General features: G+C 43.8%; 1 protein-coding gene across 2 annotated transcripts in view; it reads right to left on the bottom strand.

Moving 5' to 3' along the window:
* Positions 1–311: 311 nt before the first annotated feature.
* Positions 312–17,453, bottom strand: part of PAPPA2 (pappalysin 2) — a gene marked incomplete at both ends in the record, with an annotated part of 273,603 nt that continues 256,461 nt past the window's right edge. For both annotated transcript variants that reach the window (XM_080824978.1, XM_080824979.1), the window contains 2 exons: positions 312–386; positions 3,041–3,139. In XM_080824978.1, coding sequence (XP_080681104.1) covers positions 312–386; positions 3,041–3,139 — 174 coding nt within the window. The remainder of the gene's footprint in view (positions 387–3,040; positions 3,140–17,453) is intronic.

Here is a 17,453-nt window from a genome sequence, read left to right as displayed (position 1 = left end):
GTTGAGGATGGGGTTGAATAGAATATAAATGGGGGAGGAGGGTCCTTGTATAGCTATCATATTTCTCCTTCCCCTTTTAATCAACTGCCTCTTTGAAGAAACTTTTTGCCTGTGACTCTTCCCTACTTGGGCTACTTGGTGGAACAGTTGGCACCTATAAATGTTCCCTTGCATGTCTATCAGAACCTCATGCTCTTCCTCCATCCTTCAGTTCACAAACTTTCTTCTTTGTTCACCGTTTGTTTTCTCTTACAGAGGCCTCTCTTTCTTACTGCCTCCAGGGCAGTGGAAGGAGGGGCTCAATCCCACAGTTACTGATTTTCTTCAGCCTTGGGGTCTCGGCAGGTGCATTCATCCAGGTCACAGTCAGCAGCAAATGGAATGACCTAGGGGAAATCAATGAGAAGTTGAAATAACCCATTTTCTTGCCAAGCTTCATACTTCTCAACCAGCTTCTGCTTTTCTCACTTGGTCCCAGAGGAAGTGTGTTAATATCACAGAGCTGAAACTAACACTCAGTTCTTGCACTTACACATCATGGTAAATCTTCCTTGCTTCACTTCATTTATGCGCGCGCGTGCGCGCGCGTGCGCGCGCACGTGCGTGCGTGTGTGTGTACAGTGGAAGGACAATAGTAATTCCCCTAGGCGGTGGTAATGTGATTTAAATAAAATGATGGATATAAAACACACATTTCCAGGCATCTGTAATGCCTGTTACTACTACCTCTAATATAATCATAATAACCACTGCTAATGTTTTCGTCACCATTATCCTCTTCACAAAATCCCTGTAAAGTAGGTAAGATGGATGTTAGCATTTTCTTTTTATCGGGAAGGCCAAGAGAGATTAGATGACTTAACTTAAAGTCATGGCACTACTAACTGGAAAACCAAGGCTCTACAGCCTAACTCTATGGCTCCTACTTCTTGGTGTTCTTAGAGCCATACAATCATCTTTGGCATCTTGTAAGCATGAGGTTTTGCCCACCCTGAACCCAGGATGTACTTGGACTTGGTGAAACAAGGCATCTTTCTACCCACTGTTCGTGGCTGGATTGCCTTCCTGCTATATGGTTATCCCTACTCTGTGCCAAAAACGATCCAGCAAAAGTTGCTCTCTACCTGTTCTCACTACAGCATCAGCAGACAAATACACTTTTTAAGTGTCCATAACCAGTGTCAGAGAGAATTGGGCATGTTGGGAGACATGATGTAAAAATTAGAAAGGATTCTACCCTTTGACCATAGACAATCAAGTGAGGTAAAAATAGGCATAGCATGTAATAGTTCAAAGCACACTGAAAAGATGGGCTTAGTGATTGGGCAAGGGAGTCAGAAAATGGGTGGTATTATTTGGGGAAATTTTCCAGCATATTTTCACAAAGGAGGTAAAATGTGATTTAAGGGGATAAAGTGCCTTTTCTTTCTTCTTTTTTTAAAAGATTTTATTAATTTGAAGGAGAGAGAGCAAGGGGAAGGAGCAGAGGGAGAGCGAGAGAGAGAATGTCAAGTGGACTCCATGCTGAGCGTGGAGCCAATGTAGAGTTTGAACTCTATATAGAATTTTGAACTGTAGAGTTTGAACCTGAGATCATGATCTGAGCTGAAATCAAGAGTTGGATAGTCAACGGACTGAGATACCCAGGTGCCCTATGATGTGCCTTTTCTTTTTTAAAAATTTAATTTAATTTATTTTTTTTCAGTGTTCCAAAATGAAGTGCCTTTTCAATTCTGATTCTAGTATATGCTGGCTACAGGCACTGAAATCCATTAAAGACAAACCCTAGATTTACTGAGTATGAGACAGAGATGACGCGAGAATTGCTTGCCTTCTTCTGAAGTGGTCATACCTTCCTGGGTAGGGATGGGATCCGTGACCAGTTATGGTCTGTAAGTGAGAACAATAACTAGTTGACATGATTTCTGACCTGTTTTCCAAGCTGTTGAACTGTTTCTCTTGGTTTGGCATTTATTATTTTTTTAGAGCAAAAGAGAGACAAATTGAACAGTAATCCGATGAGCCCCTGAGCATTCTGCAATAAATAAGTTAATTCACATAAGTGGTGACAACAGTGTCTGGCACAGAGTGAACAGTCAGTCATATCAGCCATTAGGTGCCAGAGTTTCAACTCTGTAGAGGTGATCATGTAGGTGTGACTTATTGTGAAGACAGGTACAAGGAAACAAATACTATCTCTTGCATATTTCTGATTCATCAGATTGGCCAGCTAGCATCAAATATCTTTGGAGCACTTGGCTTTTTATCCAAATTATCATAAAATTTCAGCCTATTTGATTTCACGGGTTTAGCTTGAGCATATCTGTCAATTTAATAGAGCCCAGAGAAATAGAGATAAAAGGAATTGAGAAAAAATTACCACTCAGGTAATGGTCTAAGTAACTTGTGGTGGCCAGTCAACATAAACTTAAAATATGCTTATAACACTATATAGGATTACTTTTTTTTTTTTTAAAGATTTTTTATTTATTTAACAGACAGATCACAAGTAGGCAGAGAGGCAGGCAGAGAGAGAAGGGAGGAAGCAGGCTCCCTGCTGAGCAGAGAGCCCGATACGGGGCTCGATCCCAGGACCCTGGGATCATGACCTGAGCCGAAGGCAGCGGCTTTAACCCACTGAGCCACCCAGGCGCCCCTAGGATTACTAATTTAATAATGAGGATTCACAATAACCAAATGTCACTTCATTGGTAATCATGCCTCCCCAGGGGGTAGTGGCCATAATTCCTTGCCAACAGAGGTGTATCCCGGACAACGATAAGCAGATGTGAGTCACTGAGTAGCCAAAGCCATGGCTTTTCCGAAGGAGTTCCAAAACCAACCACTGGAAAACTAGTGTTTTCTAACAACCTCACCTAAAATCACTGCCTTTAATCCTGTCACCATAGAAGCTTAAATGTTTATTCACTATAACTCCCTCTTGACTACTGAATAAAAATGATACAGAATGAAGGAGAACCAGCCAAACTTATTTCTGGAGTCCCTGCTCTGCCTGTTACCTACAGGTATGCTCACTTACCTTCTTGGAGGAGAGCGTGGAAGAGCAGCAGTCTCCCCCATCGTAGTGGCAGTAGGCGCGGTTGTTGATGGTATCACACCATCCATCTGCTTGGAAAGGCTGGTGAGGACATGAGAGGTCAGTGTCTGTGAACAGCTTCACTGGGCTTCGCACTACTCTCCCACCCATCCCCATCATAACACATGGAACTCAAGAGATATTAGGGGAGAGCACCCGAGGGGCAGGATACCAACTGACCTAACATCCTTAAGAAGTTGAAAAGTCTCAAGACCACTGGACCCAAAGATTTGTCAAAGTTCACCAGCAATACCTGCTTCTGACCAACTCTAGGGTCCAGAATGGTTCATTTAAATTCCTTGGTCAAATTTTTTACCTTCTTTTAAATAACACATCTTTATATAAAGTAGGTTACCAAATATTTGCACACATTTTAACTCTGTTGATCATCAGGAAAAGCCTATGGTGCAGGCAAGGTTGGCTTTAATGGAGATTCATAGAAATGACAAAAATTGCCCTGGGTCGCATAGCTAGGGTCAAGTCGACTTTAGAATTAGAAGTCCTATATCTTGACTTTCTGCATCTTCTCCTGGATTAAGAACTATAATTTCCACCCTTTCTCCTGGTACTTGTATTCAGAGACCCTGGTAGTCCTGGCATGCTATGAAGATTCAAATGATGTTTGTCCAGAATGCAGGGGTCCTAGGGTTTGGGACACCAGTGTTGGAACACAAATAGTCTCACACATACAGCTACCTAATGCACAGCAGCTAGACGCAGGGTGAGAGCAGAGGAAGTGAAGCTGTTTCCATTCAGTCCTGTTATAGCTACAAGTTAACAGAAACCAAAATGGGAAAGGGGCCCAGGCCAAACCAGTTAATGGAGTGTTTCTCCCCAAAAGGGAATGTATGATAAGAACAGCAACAAGCGGTTAAAAAATAGCTCAGAAGCCCAATGCGTTGTTTCCCTAGAACCACTTCTGGAGAAAAACAGTGTCCCACAGTGTTCTGGAGGGCATGCCAGCCAGCCCACCTACTCAATCACATTGGCTGCTTCCCCTCCTGAGTGGATGCCTAATTGAGAAGCCTCAGGAAACATCTTGTGGCCGAACTCTTTGGACCACAAGACAGTCAGTAGACTTCTGACTTCTAAGTCTGAGGTCACCTTCCAGTTTGCATGTTTAAATCACTTTCTCTCCCCCCACCCTCCTTAAATGTCAAATAGTGGGACTGTTCCCTATTTCACTGTGCTTTGATGAGACAGATAGATAACTAAACTAAAAAAGGGGGGGCATTAAATAATTTTCGGCAATTGAATTACATCAGAACGAGCTCATCCAAATTATTACTTCAATGTTTTGATTTATTCTATGGGGTCCTGAGGTCATTTGAACATCATTCCAGATGTATACCAGCATTCCGATCACTGAAAAGTTGCTACTTGTGGGGTGGAACTCAACAGCTGTTCCACAGCTGCACGGCAAAGGCAGTTGAGAGCAGGAAGTAAAAATGAATTCTGTTTTCAACACGGGCCTCACTGGGATAAGAGACAAAGACTGTGAGATGTGCATGTGTCTCTAACACCAGAGCAAGTGACACTGGCTTTGCAGCTCTTGGGAGGACTATACAATCAGGATTTGGGGCTACAATTGCAGCCAGATAATCGGAGTCAAAATACGGCTGGTGACATCCATAACACCCATAAGTGCTCTTGGGTCCTCCCAGGAGGACCAGATACGTCTCCTGAGATCTCCCACCCCTGCCAGAGTTTTCTTTTTCTTTTTCAAGTGTTTGGTGGAGTATATTTTCCTCCTCTAACACTGCATCTGTTACTTTGTCTCCAACCCTGACTGACTCATTGGCAAAACTTAATCTGTTCCTTCTTTATTTTTCATGGTATTGTCTATAAAAATCCAAAGAGCACCCAAAATACTTCTCTTACATGTAAAAGTGTGGTCTTCAGTATGGAGGATTAAAGGGAGAGCTTCCTTTTCATAAGAACAGCTTAAACTTTTGAATGGATTACTCAAGGATCCAGGGGAATCAGTCTTTCCAAAGTCTTCCCCAAGGATGGCTTCTCGTTTCAGGATCACTAGGGAAGGTAGGTTGAAAAGAGCAGAAATGGTCTAGGTGACCATCTCTAGCTCCCAATGGGTGTCTACTGCTAAAGCCTGAACATGATTTCTAGAAACTTCTTTTCTAGAAGCTTCTTTCCTGCTCTTAAAGGGTCATCTGGGAAGGAAAGGGAATTTATAAAAAGGGGCAGAAAATCAGAGAAAAGGTTGGAAAGACCCAAATATTTAATTTACTATATACCTATTAGAATTAATTGTTCCTCCCCCAACCTGCCAAAAACAACTACTCCACCCTAAACAAACAGAGTCTCCTATGGCAACATGTGCCTGGGAAGCCTGACAGCTTGAGTCCAAAGTTACAATGGAAAAAATAGAAAGGGAAAAATGACTAATTGATCCAAAGTTTTTAAAGCATCTGAAGACTAAATGTAGATTAGATCAAAATCTCAATAATGGAGAGGTGTCAGACTGGGGACATCACTTCTGCTCCAGGAAACGTCCCCCAACAGAGGGTGCAAGTGTTGGTTTCTCTGCACAATGTGTCCACAGGTGAATTTTTACTACCCATACATAGACCTCACTTACCCTGTAACATCAGCAAACAAAGTGCTTCATGTAAGTGAATTTTTCAAATACCTATAGCCTATTTCTTTAGGAGACATGTTTTCATTTTCCATCTTAACCATTTTGATGAAAGAAAAAAAAACCCTACAAAATTCCTCTTACTCTGCCTTTTAATAACTAATAGAATAAGAAGTCATCAACATGAACATTTTTCATTTTCATTTTTTTTTGTACAGGAAGACTCTGTATTGGGCTGCTTACCTTTGCATTAAGTGAGCCTCCTCTAAAACACACACACACACCTTCATGAATCAAGCTTCTTATTTATACCTGAAGTAAATACCTAGATCTGAGAGAGAGGCTAGTTTTCTCTTCTCATGATGCATGAACTTGAGGATATCTATGGCTGGCTAGCTGTGTTGCAGGCAGATGAGTTAGCCGTAGAAATGGTTGTGGGTCAGTGATGAAATCAGAAGGGCTGTCAGCCCATACGCCTATATGACTATGGAAACTGGACAACTTTGGAAACTTCTCAAAGTAAAAATAATTCCTTCTTTATGTTATCTATATTCTTTGTGTTATTTTCTGTTTAAGGTTGTTCTGCAAAGCTAGGCATGGGGATGGTGGGCCCTGTCTGTTGTCTATGGATATAGTCATTCATTCAGTCATTCAACATCCTTGATTCCAAGCCTCTATGTGCCAGGCATTGTTATGGGGATGCAAAGATAAATAAAACACAGTTTCAGCCCCTGAGAGAATCCACTGTAAACAAGTATAGCTTATGACAATAAGTGCTAGGATACGGAGGCAGATAGGAGAGAAGTCCCTAAGTCAGATTTTCGCTGGGGAGATTTTTAAGAGCTTTCATGGGCTGGCTTACTACATCTAGCCTTTAGGAGGAGAGATTAGGGCTGGATGATTCAGAGGGGAAGCCTGAGAAAATGAAAATAGACATCCGGGTGGTCCTAGACTGCCTGTCACAGGGCCCAACCCCAGGAAGAGCTCCATAAACATTGACTGATTGGCTGATAACACTTCTCTTACTTCAACTACATTAGGAACATTTTTCTGCAATAGCTTGCAACAGAACTCATGACCACGCTGATGTTTTAGAAGGGTTAGTTTTGTACTTTAGGTGGTCGCTCTGATGCCCTACAGGTTGGGATCTCAGTCAAAAGTGACTATCTCCCTATAGGTAAGGCACAGGGCAGAATCCTGATTTTTCATCTTGCGGAGTGTTTCAGACCAGAAGATGCTAATCACATTTGTGTCTAAAGCTTAACACTATTTTCTTTCCCCCACATCCTTTTCCACCAGAACCCTCTAGTTATGTGAATGACAAACTGGACCCACATCTGTTTCTTCTTATTGGTGGGGCTGCACCAGGCCCCAAAGACGCCCTTTCCCAGCGAAGCTGTGGTGCCAGGCCCAGTGGAGTCCTTGCAGTAAATGGAAACTCTTATAAATATACATATAAGAAGGGGTGCTCATTTTCTCTTTTTCTCTGGCTTTCCAATGAACGCTTCGCTTGATTCTCCAGCCCGATTCTCCTCCACTGAACCCAAAGATCTACGTACCATGTCCATACTGGCTGGGCTTCACTGCAAGGCTGCTCTTAGAATTTCACAGGCAAAAAACTTACAAGGTCTTTGAGTAATGACCAGAACACTACTTGCTTTTTGGTTTTGTTTGTTTTTGGTTGTTTTTTTTTTAAAGGATCATAGATACATGAAATTCTAAGGTTGGATGGAGTCTTGAAGACTATTTAGTACCAAACCCCTATTGTACAAATGATGAAATGGAGCCTTAAAAAAAGAGAAATGTCTTGTTTGTAAGGCAAGTTGGTGGCCATCCTGGGAATAAGGCGGAGTCTCTGGATTCTTGATCTGATGTTCTTTCTACCATAGCATGCTGCCACTATCTGATGATTTCATTCATCTTTTAATTTATTGGGAACGCAGAGTAATTTAAATTCCTTTGGCCCCTCTATAAAACAGGTTCAGTTACAGGAGCATTAACAAAAAAGTGAGCCCAACAATCCAACACAAAAGCAAAAAGGGCTATACGTATGTCAATGCCCCTGAGCCCCAACAACTTCACTTCGGCTTTTCTCAGTTGTAGGACAAAGTTTATCCCGAATAAGCTGCCTGGCACCATCACTCCTTCTGGCCTCGGGGCTTGGTCTGCTCATATTTCCCTAGAGGCTGATTTCCCCAGGAGGAAGCAGTACTACACTCCCATCCCATCGGCAGATGCCTGCAACCCAGAAACATTTATTTCTGGGTCCCAGAATGCTCAAGCCAGATTATTTCTCTGCTCTCTGCCGTCATCTGACGGAAAGAGGAAATGGAGCTGTTCCCCTCCTCCAGTGTTCACCCCTTGGGGTGGGAGGGTGCCAATGATCTCACATTTGTGGGTTTGCAACAATCTTCTTGGAAAATGTAAAATTAAAATAGATACCCTGAGATGGATTCTGCAGGAAGAGTTTCTTACATACAACCGCCTCTGGAAAATCTCGTCTGGCTTCCTGGGCCCAGAGAGTCCTTCCTGCCTGTGCATTACTATGGTATATTTTACCCATATAGGCATTATGTAGGACGTAACACTCTGTACTATCAAGGGCTCAGGGTCTAACCATCTTTATAGAACCAGCCTCTAGTTCAATGCCTGATGCTACAGGAGGTTCTTAATAAATGAACAAATATGAGGGCGGTTAACGACATTTCCTTAGCATATTTTGTGAACAGATCCCTCCTTTCCATTATTCCTCTCCTACTATGTACAGAGCATTGGTATATGTTTATTTAAGAGTGGGAAGAGACAGCAGAATATACCATTGGAAAGTTCTCCTGCTATAAACAACCTAAACATGTTGGATAAAATTTAACAATATCCTCTCAACTCCAGAGCTGGGGTAATAAGAAAAGAAGAAAAATTACCATGGCCTCAAAGCAAAAAGAAACTCAATACCAGAGCAGGAAGAAGGTGGGGAAAACATGACTGTCTTTGGGATGTTGGCAAATAATCTGTAATCCAGACATTAGGTTTTCACAGCTGATTGGGAATAGGGGCCCAGGTTTTGGGCCTCTGTAAGGTGGGGAATGTGTAAATGACACCATTAGTATTTTAATAAGAAGGGTGTGTTTGTGAGGACTGATAGGGAATGACAAAAATCACACAGCAGTGCCATACAGGTAACCTGGCTCAGTTAGAATTGGGAGATTTGTTCCTACCTACCAGCCCTGAAGACAAGATGATGCAAACCCACTAATCACTAAGATATTAAGGATTTGCTGGGTTACCAGGTAGCAGTTGAAATGTAGAGTAGACCGTGGAATGCCAAGGGTCTGCTCTACAAACAACAGACAAGTAAGATGTAATTCAAAGAAATGCCATGAAGACACATATTCTGTTGGATGGGCAGAGGGAAGCATCCCATCTGTGGCCCTGAGAGAGGGATCCAAAGTTGGGGTGTAGTCCTGCGGTCTACGTGAGATCATAGAGCTTTTGTGTAGGGCTTCAAAGCTCTCCACCAGAGCAATCCACAGACCCTCAAAAAAGGAAAAGCCAATGTGCAACTTTATGAGGTCCAAAACGAAAGCCTGATTATAACCACTTTATCTCCATCCGACACCAAAACCAAAGCACAGCCTTGGAATAGAAATGATCAAATAGTGCAAAAACCAGTTCTTCTGAGAGAAATGGCTGGGATACATCGAGATGGAAAAAGAAAACAAACAAACAAACAAACAAAATAAGGTCAAATGACTTATTTTTCCCATACACTTTTCATCAGCTTCCAGGTATACAAGGGCTCAAGACCTCCTGCTCTGGAAAATGATCAAGGCTGTATAGTCCGGTGATGAGGAGCATGGGATACGGTATTTGATAAATCTGTGCCCAGATCCCGGCTCTGTCCTTACCAACTCATAGATCGGAGCAGAATCCTGGATTTCTTTAAGTAGCAGTATCCTTGTTGGTGAGGGAGAATAACACCATCCTCACAGATTGTTGTGAGGGGTAAATGAGCAAATGGAGGTGAAAAACTAGCCCAGTCCCTGGTCCACAGTAAGTACTCAGGGAATCCCACTTTTATGAAGGCAGCAGGAACACTCCCATTGCTTTTACTGCTGTGCGTTGCTGTCTGAGTTCCCTCCACAGAGACTCTGGTCAGAAAAACTTCAAGAGTCTACCAGCGACACTTTAGAGTCTAAGCCATGGTTGCTCTCATCCCTGAGCCTCCTGCCTCACTCACTGCCACCACAAATGTACCATCTGAGTCATGAAGGAGTCAGGTGACAAGGGAAATGGCTCTGGAAATTATAAAAACAGAGTAGGAGAAGCCTGACTGGCTTCTGGAAACCAGGACTCTCCTCAAAACCAGAGCGGTGACTTGAGTGTCTTAGCCTCTGAAAAACCCCAAACCATCACAGACACCTCTTCCCTGACGTGCACCACAGGAAAACAGGAAAGTGAGAAGACTCTCTGACTTACTTTCCAGCCAAAAACAACCTCCCAGCAGCCCCTTTCATTTCGCTGCAAATAAAGACCCAGTGGTACAGACTCTTCCACCACACCGACCAGCAGACGCCGGCCTGCTCCCCCACTAGCCTCCGCTCTGGGCCCAACCCAGCCAGGTGCTTCTACACCCCCACCCCAAGGAAGGGGGCAGGGGGCAGGGCGAGAGCCCCAACGGGTGAAGACGAGGCAGGGGAGCATTCAGGTAGAGTCTGCACTGATCTGTGCCAGAAAAATGTTGGCTTGAAATTAGACCTCTTTTTCCCAAAGGACAGAAACAGAAGAGGACATCCCTCCATAGGTTATGCTATCTTAGGGGTTCCAAAAAACAAATGAGGCAGCCCTCCTGATTTGGTGGCATTTGTTGAGAAATGCCCCAGTAGTGAGGCACTGCTACCAATGGGAGTGGGTCCTGGCCCTCACTTGACATGGAGGCCTTACCCACGTTAAGATGCTTGGTGCCTCTGGCCCTTATCTCCTGCCCCCTTCTGCCAAACCACATGAGATGACCGTGAGTGCCCAGCACTCTGTTCCCAGCCACCATCCTTATTCCTTCATCACATCTCCAAAATCGCAAGGTTACTGCCAGGCCCCTGTAGGCCATAGCTTGTCTCCATGTCCTAAACAAAGAAACCCCAAACCTTTCTTCTCCTCCTCCAGTGGTCTGACTCCTGTCCTCCACGCTTTCCCTTGTTTTTTGAGCCACTGACGTAAGCAGTCAGCTGGTCCAGATTTTCTGTCACTGACGACTGTGCCGTCGCCCTTCCTTCCTTCTTGAACCACACAGCAACGCTTCTAAAATGCAATGGTCCCAGAGTGCTGATGTTTATGATGCAGCAAAAGCTGGGCTTGGGCTCCTAGCAAGAACTAATAATGCAACACCATTGGACCTCATTCGCCTCTCCACAGCCAGCCTGGTGGGCCCACTGATTCTTGTGACTTTGTTTTTCTTGTTTTGATGGGGGTGGGGGAAGATGGTGGGGGCAGCGGTGGCCTGCATTTGGCTTTCTTGGATGGGCAATAGTTCGTGCAGGGGAATTTCCTGCCTCCTCTCCTGCTAATTAGAACCAGCCTACTGTGTTTCAAGGTTAGAGACAGAAACCTCGAACATAAGAGTTTTGAACTCTGTAAGGACCACGGGGGCAGGGACACGTTGGGACATGTTCCCTCTTCCATTCCTGCTTTGTTCCATGAGCCACAAGACCCCACAGCAGCACAAAGCCTAACACCCAGCACAGTAGGTTCTCAATGAATGTTTGGTGAGTGAGATTCATGGATTCTCCTTTAGAAGAGACTTTCTAAATGAAGAATATTTTCTGCTTTGCACTCCTCTTGCCTTTCCTCCAAGATAACGTGCCTCTCCTCTATCCTGTTCCCTCGCCTCCCCAGGTAATCTGTGCTCGCTATCAATTACTCTGTCTACCACATCTCCTGAAAATGGCTGGGCATGACCTGCCAGGTACAGGCTCAGTAACAGCAGACCCTTAGAGAAGCAGACTTGAAGATTCAGAAGAATGAAACTGGGAGCAGAAGTTCGGGCCGCTGCAGCCACCTTGCTGGGCACGTGGGACCCGGCTGGCTCCCGTCCCCCCGGTCGGCGGTCACTCACACAGCTCGCCCTCTCTTGGCCCTCTGCCAGCTGCGGTGCCAGGTCTGCACCCCCCGGAGGGGCACCTTACACTGTACATACTCCGTTCGAGAGCTGACATAGTAGCCCTGGAAGGCGAAGGGGACAAAGGCTTAGGAACCGGACTGAAGTCAGAAGTGGAGAACCTGCAGCAGGGACGAATGGCTAGAGAAGCCCCTGGAAGGCGGCCCAGGGCGGATGGCCGCGGTCCTGCTCTGACTTTGAGCCTCTGCTTCCCTCTGTCCCTGTCTTCTGGTTCCTTGGCCAGCCTGCAGTTCATGGGAGGTTGAGGCCGGCCTGGGCTGGCGAGGGGAATGTTCTACCACAGCTCGCCACGCGTGCTCGCCCCCCGGCGCCCCGCCACACGCACGCCCATGCCAGGCAGCTCGGCATTTCTTGGCTCCCCGCGCCTGCCTGTGGAAGATGACTGGGAATGCAGACTGTGGGAGGAAACGACAATATTCATTGTTTGGATTAAATATTTTTCTTGGCCCTCCTGCTGTTTGCTGAGCGTCTTATTTTTTTCTTTCCCCATTCTCTCATTCCTTCTCTCCTACATCTCTCCCCTCTCTCTCTCTTTCTCTCTCCTCAGCAATCAAGCACACTGGGAGAAATTTCGAGGAGAAAGCAGACACTCTTAGGGTGGAAGGAGCTGTTGAAAGAAATCAAAGCAATTGACCAAACCTTTTGCCATTCCAGTACCACACCCAGCTCCACACAAAGAGGGTGCACTTTGGGGCAAATCTAAATCACACGATTCTGAGCATTTCCAAGTGTTCCTAAGATATAAAAGCACTTGTTTTCTCTCCCATTCTCCCTCTCTTTGATATATGTGTATATACACATGATTACATACATGTAATATACACATAAAATACACATATAGTCCATACAGATAAACACATACACATAAATATTGTACATTTGCTATACGCAGTATTCATATGTAAGATAGATGTGTCATAATAATATACAATATGTATATTATAGATACAAGACATTAAAATATGTGTTTTTATTCTATATACACATGCACACACACACACACAGACATATACAATTTCTCCTGGCACAAATAATGAACCTGAAGGTAAAAATATTTTTACAAACTACAAGCCATCATAGAGAAACCAGACATTATTTTTATCTTATATATGGCATTTTCTGTGCATAAGGCACTGTGCTACAAGGATTGTATGTCTGATCTTACTGAACCCTCACAACAACTCAGTGAGGGAGGTATTATTATCATACCCATATTACCAATTAAAACACCCAGGACTTGAGCCGCTGAAGAATATGCCTGAAGAAAAGACACAGAGTCACTGTTGCTGCCCAGGCTCATGCTGTCATTATCCTGACATGTTCATGCTGCCTCCAGCATCGTTATCAAATCGTAATGACATACCACACTCCACATCTCAGTCCAATCTGTCGCCACAACTATGGGCATGCAAAGCCACTCTCTGAGGAAAAGTCAATGCTAGAGAAATCCATGAAAAATGTATAATCTGGGATATTTATGTTCAAAACATATACTATGAGCCAGGCACGAGGCCAGCTGCTGAAATCCTGGGATATTGAATCAATACATACTTAGTGTGTCTTCTAGGCACAAGGCCCCACAGTAGGTTCTATGGATGACAAAGTCTGCATTAGAGAAGTTTTGGTATCATCAGCACTGAATGAGGCAGAATCTGACCAGCATCTGAGACAACAGAGAAGAATTCAAGGCCGGTGGAGGATTGATTCCCAAAGTAATTAATGGCACCAGTAAGAGCTATAGGTTCAGAATGGGGAAGGGGCTGGGACATTTCAGAAAGGCTTTATGGAATATATAGGATTAGATTTCATCTTTGAGCACAGATGGGATTTGGTCAGAGAAAAATCCTAACAGGAGGGCAAATAAAAAAATTAAAGATGCATCTGTGGTTTTCTGCCTCAAGAACTAATGGCCCACATTTGGAACTTGGTCAAAATCTCCATTTAGAGGAAGCTAGCTGGTCCTTGTCCTGAAGACAATAAGGAGGCCCTGGAAGGTTTGCTTTGTTGGTTTTTTGTTTTGTTTTGTTTTGTTCTGAGGAGAAGAAGAACACAACAGAGGTTGTGTTTCAGAGGTTGGATCTGGGGACCATGTGGGGGATGTTCAGGACAGAAGTGGAAGGGTTCAGAGCAGGTGTAAGTTTACCTCCAACAGATCTGAACTGAGAAGAACAGAACTGGCTGGTTGTAATATGGAACCAGAAAAAAAAAAAAAAAAAAAAAAAAAAAGCAAACAGGGGTATTGAGAAAGAAAATTGCCAGGATTTGGAAAATGGTTATATTTGGGTAGAAGACCAATGGAGATGAAGGTTTTTCTATGACCCTTTGACTATTCAAATTTTGCTAAACTTTCCTCAAAAAGTTTGCTCATTGAAAAAATAGCTGGAAAGAATCCTTAGTAAATCTAAGGCCCGAGTCTTAAGAAATAGAGCCTGATCAGTCAGCAAACCCTGTCCCAGCTCACAGTGAGAAGCTCTAATTGTTTTCTTTTTCTGTATAAACACACGCCTAAAGGAGGCCCGGCCCATTTTCTCTCCTGCCTGATTCCTGCCAGGCTCTCTCCACAACTTAGACATGACTGTTTTATCACCCTCTAAAATACTCAAGTCCAGCTCAGTTAAGGAATGGCAGGAGGGAGGTGTCATATTTATTCTAGAATATTTTCTTGCCAATAGTCTTGTTTCTTTTAGCCCCAGTCTAATGTTTAGTTCCTGTGTCTATGACCAGCTCAATTTGTGTGGCTGATTATCGTGGTTCTCAAGCTCACCCTGTCACGCCATTCCGGGTCATCCATCTGGCTGTTCTGTTCTCCATTAATTGGTAGATGAGTCCAGTCTCCCTTTCCCCCATATGGAACCTATTCTCTGTGCAAGGGTCTCGTGTATATCCCCTTTATCTTGGGGATGCTTGTCCATGTATCTTACTGACTCACCCACTGATCAGCTGTTTCACATGTTCCCCATGCTCATTTCCTGGGTCTCTGATCCTCACTCAACAGGGTTCAGTGGCACACGCCCACCACCTCTTCCTCCAGCTTAAAGCTTGCAAACCCAGGGGAAGTGTCCCAACAGGTGGCCAGTACCCCGGGTTCATCTCTTAGTTGGGTATTCTGTAAGTCCTATGTCCCTAGTTTATGTGTTATTTATTTGTTTTTAATCTTCCTACCAGTTAAGAATGGAGACTCTGGAATCAGACTGCCTGGGTTCCTGTACTTATCCCACATTTACTACCTTTGGAGCTTTGGAAAGGTAACTGAATTCTCAGCATCTCACTTTCCTGTTTACTGAACAGGAATGAAAATAAGGGTAATGATTCCTTGGTATGCACCTGGTGTACAATAAATGCTCATTAATGTTAATAAGTATACCATGCAACCAGGAGCTATTTCTTGTCTGTTTCTTTTCTGTGTGCAATGAGCCTGGATACTCCAGGAATTGATGGTTTCCTGTCTGTGAAGGTGGGCAGTAGCCTTCCCAAAGAGAATCTGGTCATTCTTCCTCTTTTTTAAACTATGGCCTGTGGTCCCAGGGATCTTATATTTACCTTTTCCAACTATGGGAATAGGACGACCACATATAATATGGCCTTAAGGCAGGAAAATACTTAAATCAAGGTATCTGATACTCATCCTCTCTCTTATGTTCTGCTGTAGAGAGCTGAGATACAGACATAGCAGCAATATTGTGTTAAATCTGCCATTAGTCCCTGCTCTCTTTCTTCCCCCATCATCCCCACTTTCTTGCTGGACCCTGCTTGGTCTGACAATCCCCATGACCAGTGTATGCATCTCTACCATTGCATCTGCCTATTCCTCTACCCCTCTGGAAAGCGGCTAACATACTAAGGGGCCAATGACAAATACGCATCTGCAGCTAGATAAAATAGAATATGTACAGGCAAAAAGTGACTTTAATTTAGGAAAGTTGGAGACTTTCTGAGTCCTATGTGGGAGACAAATATTTGAGAGAGACCACAGAAGCATGTATAGCACCCCTAAAATTACAGAGTATAGGTGGCCACCTCTTAAAGAAAACTGGGAAACTTAGTTCTATGTATCAGAACATCTTCTGCTCAGGGGACGTGAGCATGAGTAATGCCATTAGGAACAAAGCATATGTTCAAGCCCCAACGGTCAATATGGTGGTATCTGAGGTGAGGCCTCTGACAGGTCGTTAGGTTTAGATGGTACCATGATGGGATCAGTTCTCCTAAAGAAGACATACCAGCACTTCCTCTCTCTCTCTTCCCTGTGAAGACACAGGAAGAAGGCAGCCATCAGCACACCAGAAAGAGAGCCCTCACTGGGAAACTGAATCATCCGGCACCTTGAACTGGGACGTTTCAGCCTCCAGAACTTTGAGAAATAAATGTCTGTTGTGGAAGTCACCCATTCTATGCTATTTTGTTACAGCAGCCCAAGCAGACCAACACACATGCCTTATTTAGTGAATTGATCAATTCAGCTATTTTCACTGATTTGTCAACACAAAGAATATTCAGAGCTCCCATCTGAAAAAAGGGAGCATGAAAAGAAAGTAAGAGAGAACAGGCAGGAAGCAGTTCTCAGAGGGAGCCCAAAGAAGTAAAAAGATCACCAGCTGCTATTCAGTTACTAGGCAATCTGGATAGATGTGGCCATCAGGCTGGGCACACAGGGCATGGAAAGACGACAGGTAGTATGGCCAAAAAGCCGGGCAGGCTGCAGGCACTCGTGACTCAGCTACCGTGTCATTAGGGTCATAAGCAGTTCCAAGGCCAGAGACTGTTCCCAGAAACCTAACAGCACTGCAGACATGCACCACCAAGTTTAATATTTCTCACATTAGAAAGACTTCAGTTGAATCTAATCTCGTTTTTAATTAGTCCTCACATCGCCTGGTGAGACAGATTAATATGATTATCCATATTTCACTGATGGGGAAAATGAGACAAAGGGCCATGCCCCAAGGTCACTTGGGGAATGAGCAATAGAGGTGAAAATTAAACTTAAGCATTTTAAACTTTCAAACCAGCACACAAGGGAGAGGACACTGGGGAATAGCTTTCATCTCCATTTGTTCAGGATCGTTCACATCTGGATAATGCATATTCAATTTATTACTCCGTTTATCTAATTAAAAATATATTAAAAAATAAAATACTAATTCCACTTCTGAACCCCCAAATTCCATATTCAATGCATAAGGAATTTTCCAAATAATATATGCCAGGAGAAGCCAAAAAAGAGGATAAAATGAGCACTACTTAACCACATGTGAATATTTATTGACTATTTATGGAATGTTTAATAATAAACTACAGTGTGTGTGGAGGGGGGTGGATATAAACACAGAGGAATGACACATGCCCCCTGCCCTCCAGAAGCCGGTTTAACGGGATATGAAAAATAAAAGTACACCAACGAAAACACAAATAGCATACACCTCCAACCACATAGGCAGGAACTAAGTTTTCTTCGATCCCCACAGTATATGGTCAGGCATTATATGTTGGTAAACTATCAGCTGAGCTTTTCTCAGAACAAACTGAGATATCAGTGTGAGAGGCGAATTCACAGAATAATCACCCACCCCCTTCCAGCCCAATTAACT

This window comes from Martes martes (assembly GCF_963455335.1).
Source record: "Martes martes genome assembly, chromosome: 15".
Classification (NCBI taxonomy): Eukaryota; Metazoa; Chordata; class Mammalia; order Carnivora; family Mustelidae; genus Martes; species Martes martes.
This window is presented reverse-complemented; position numbering and strand designations above follow the sequence as displayed.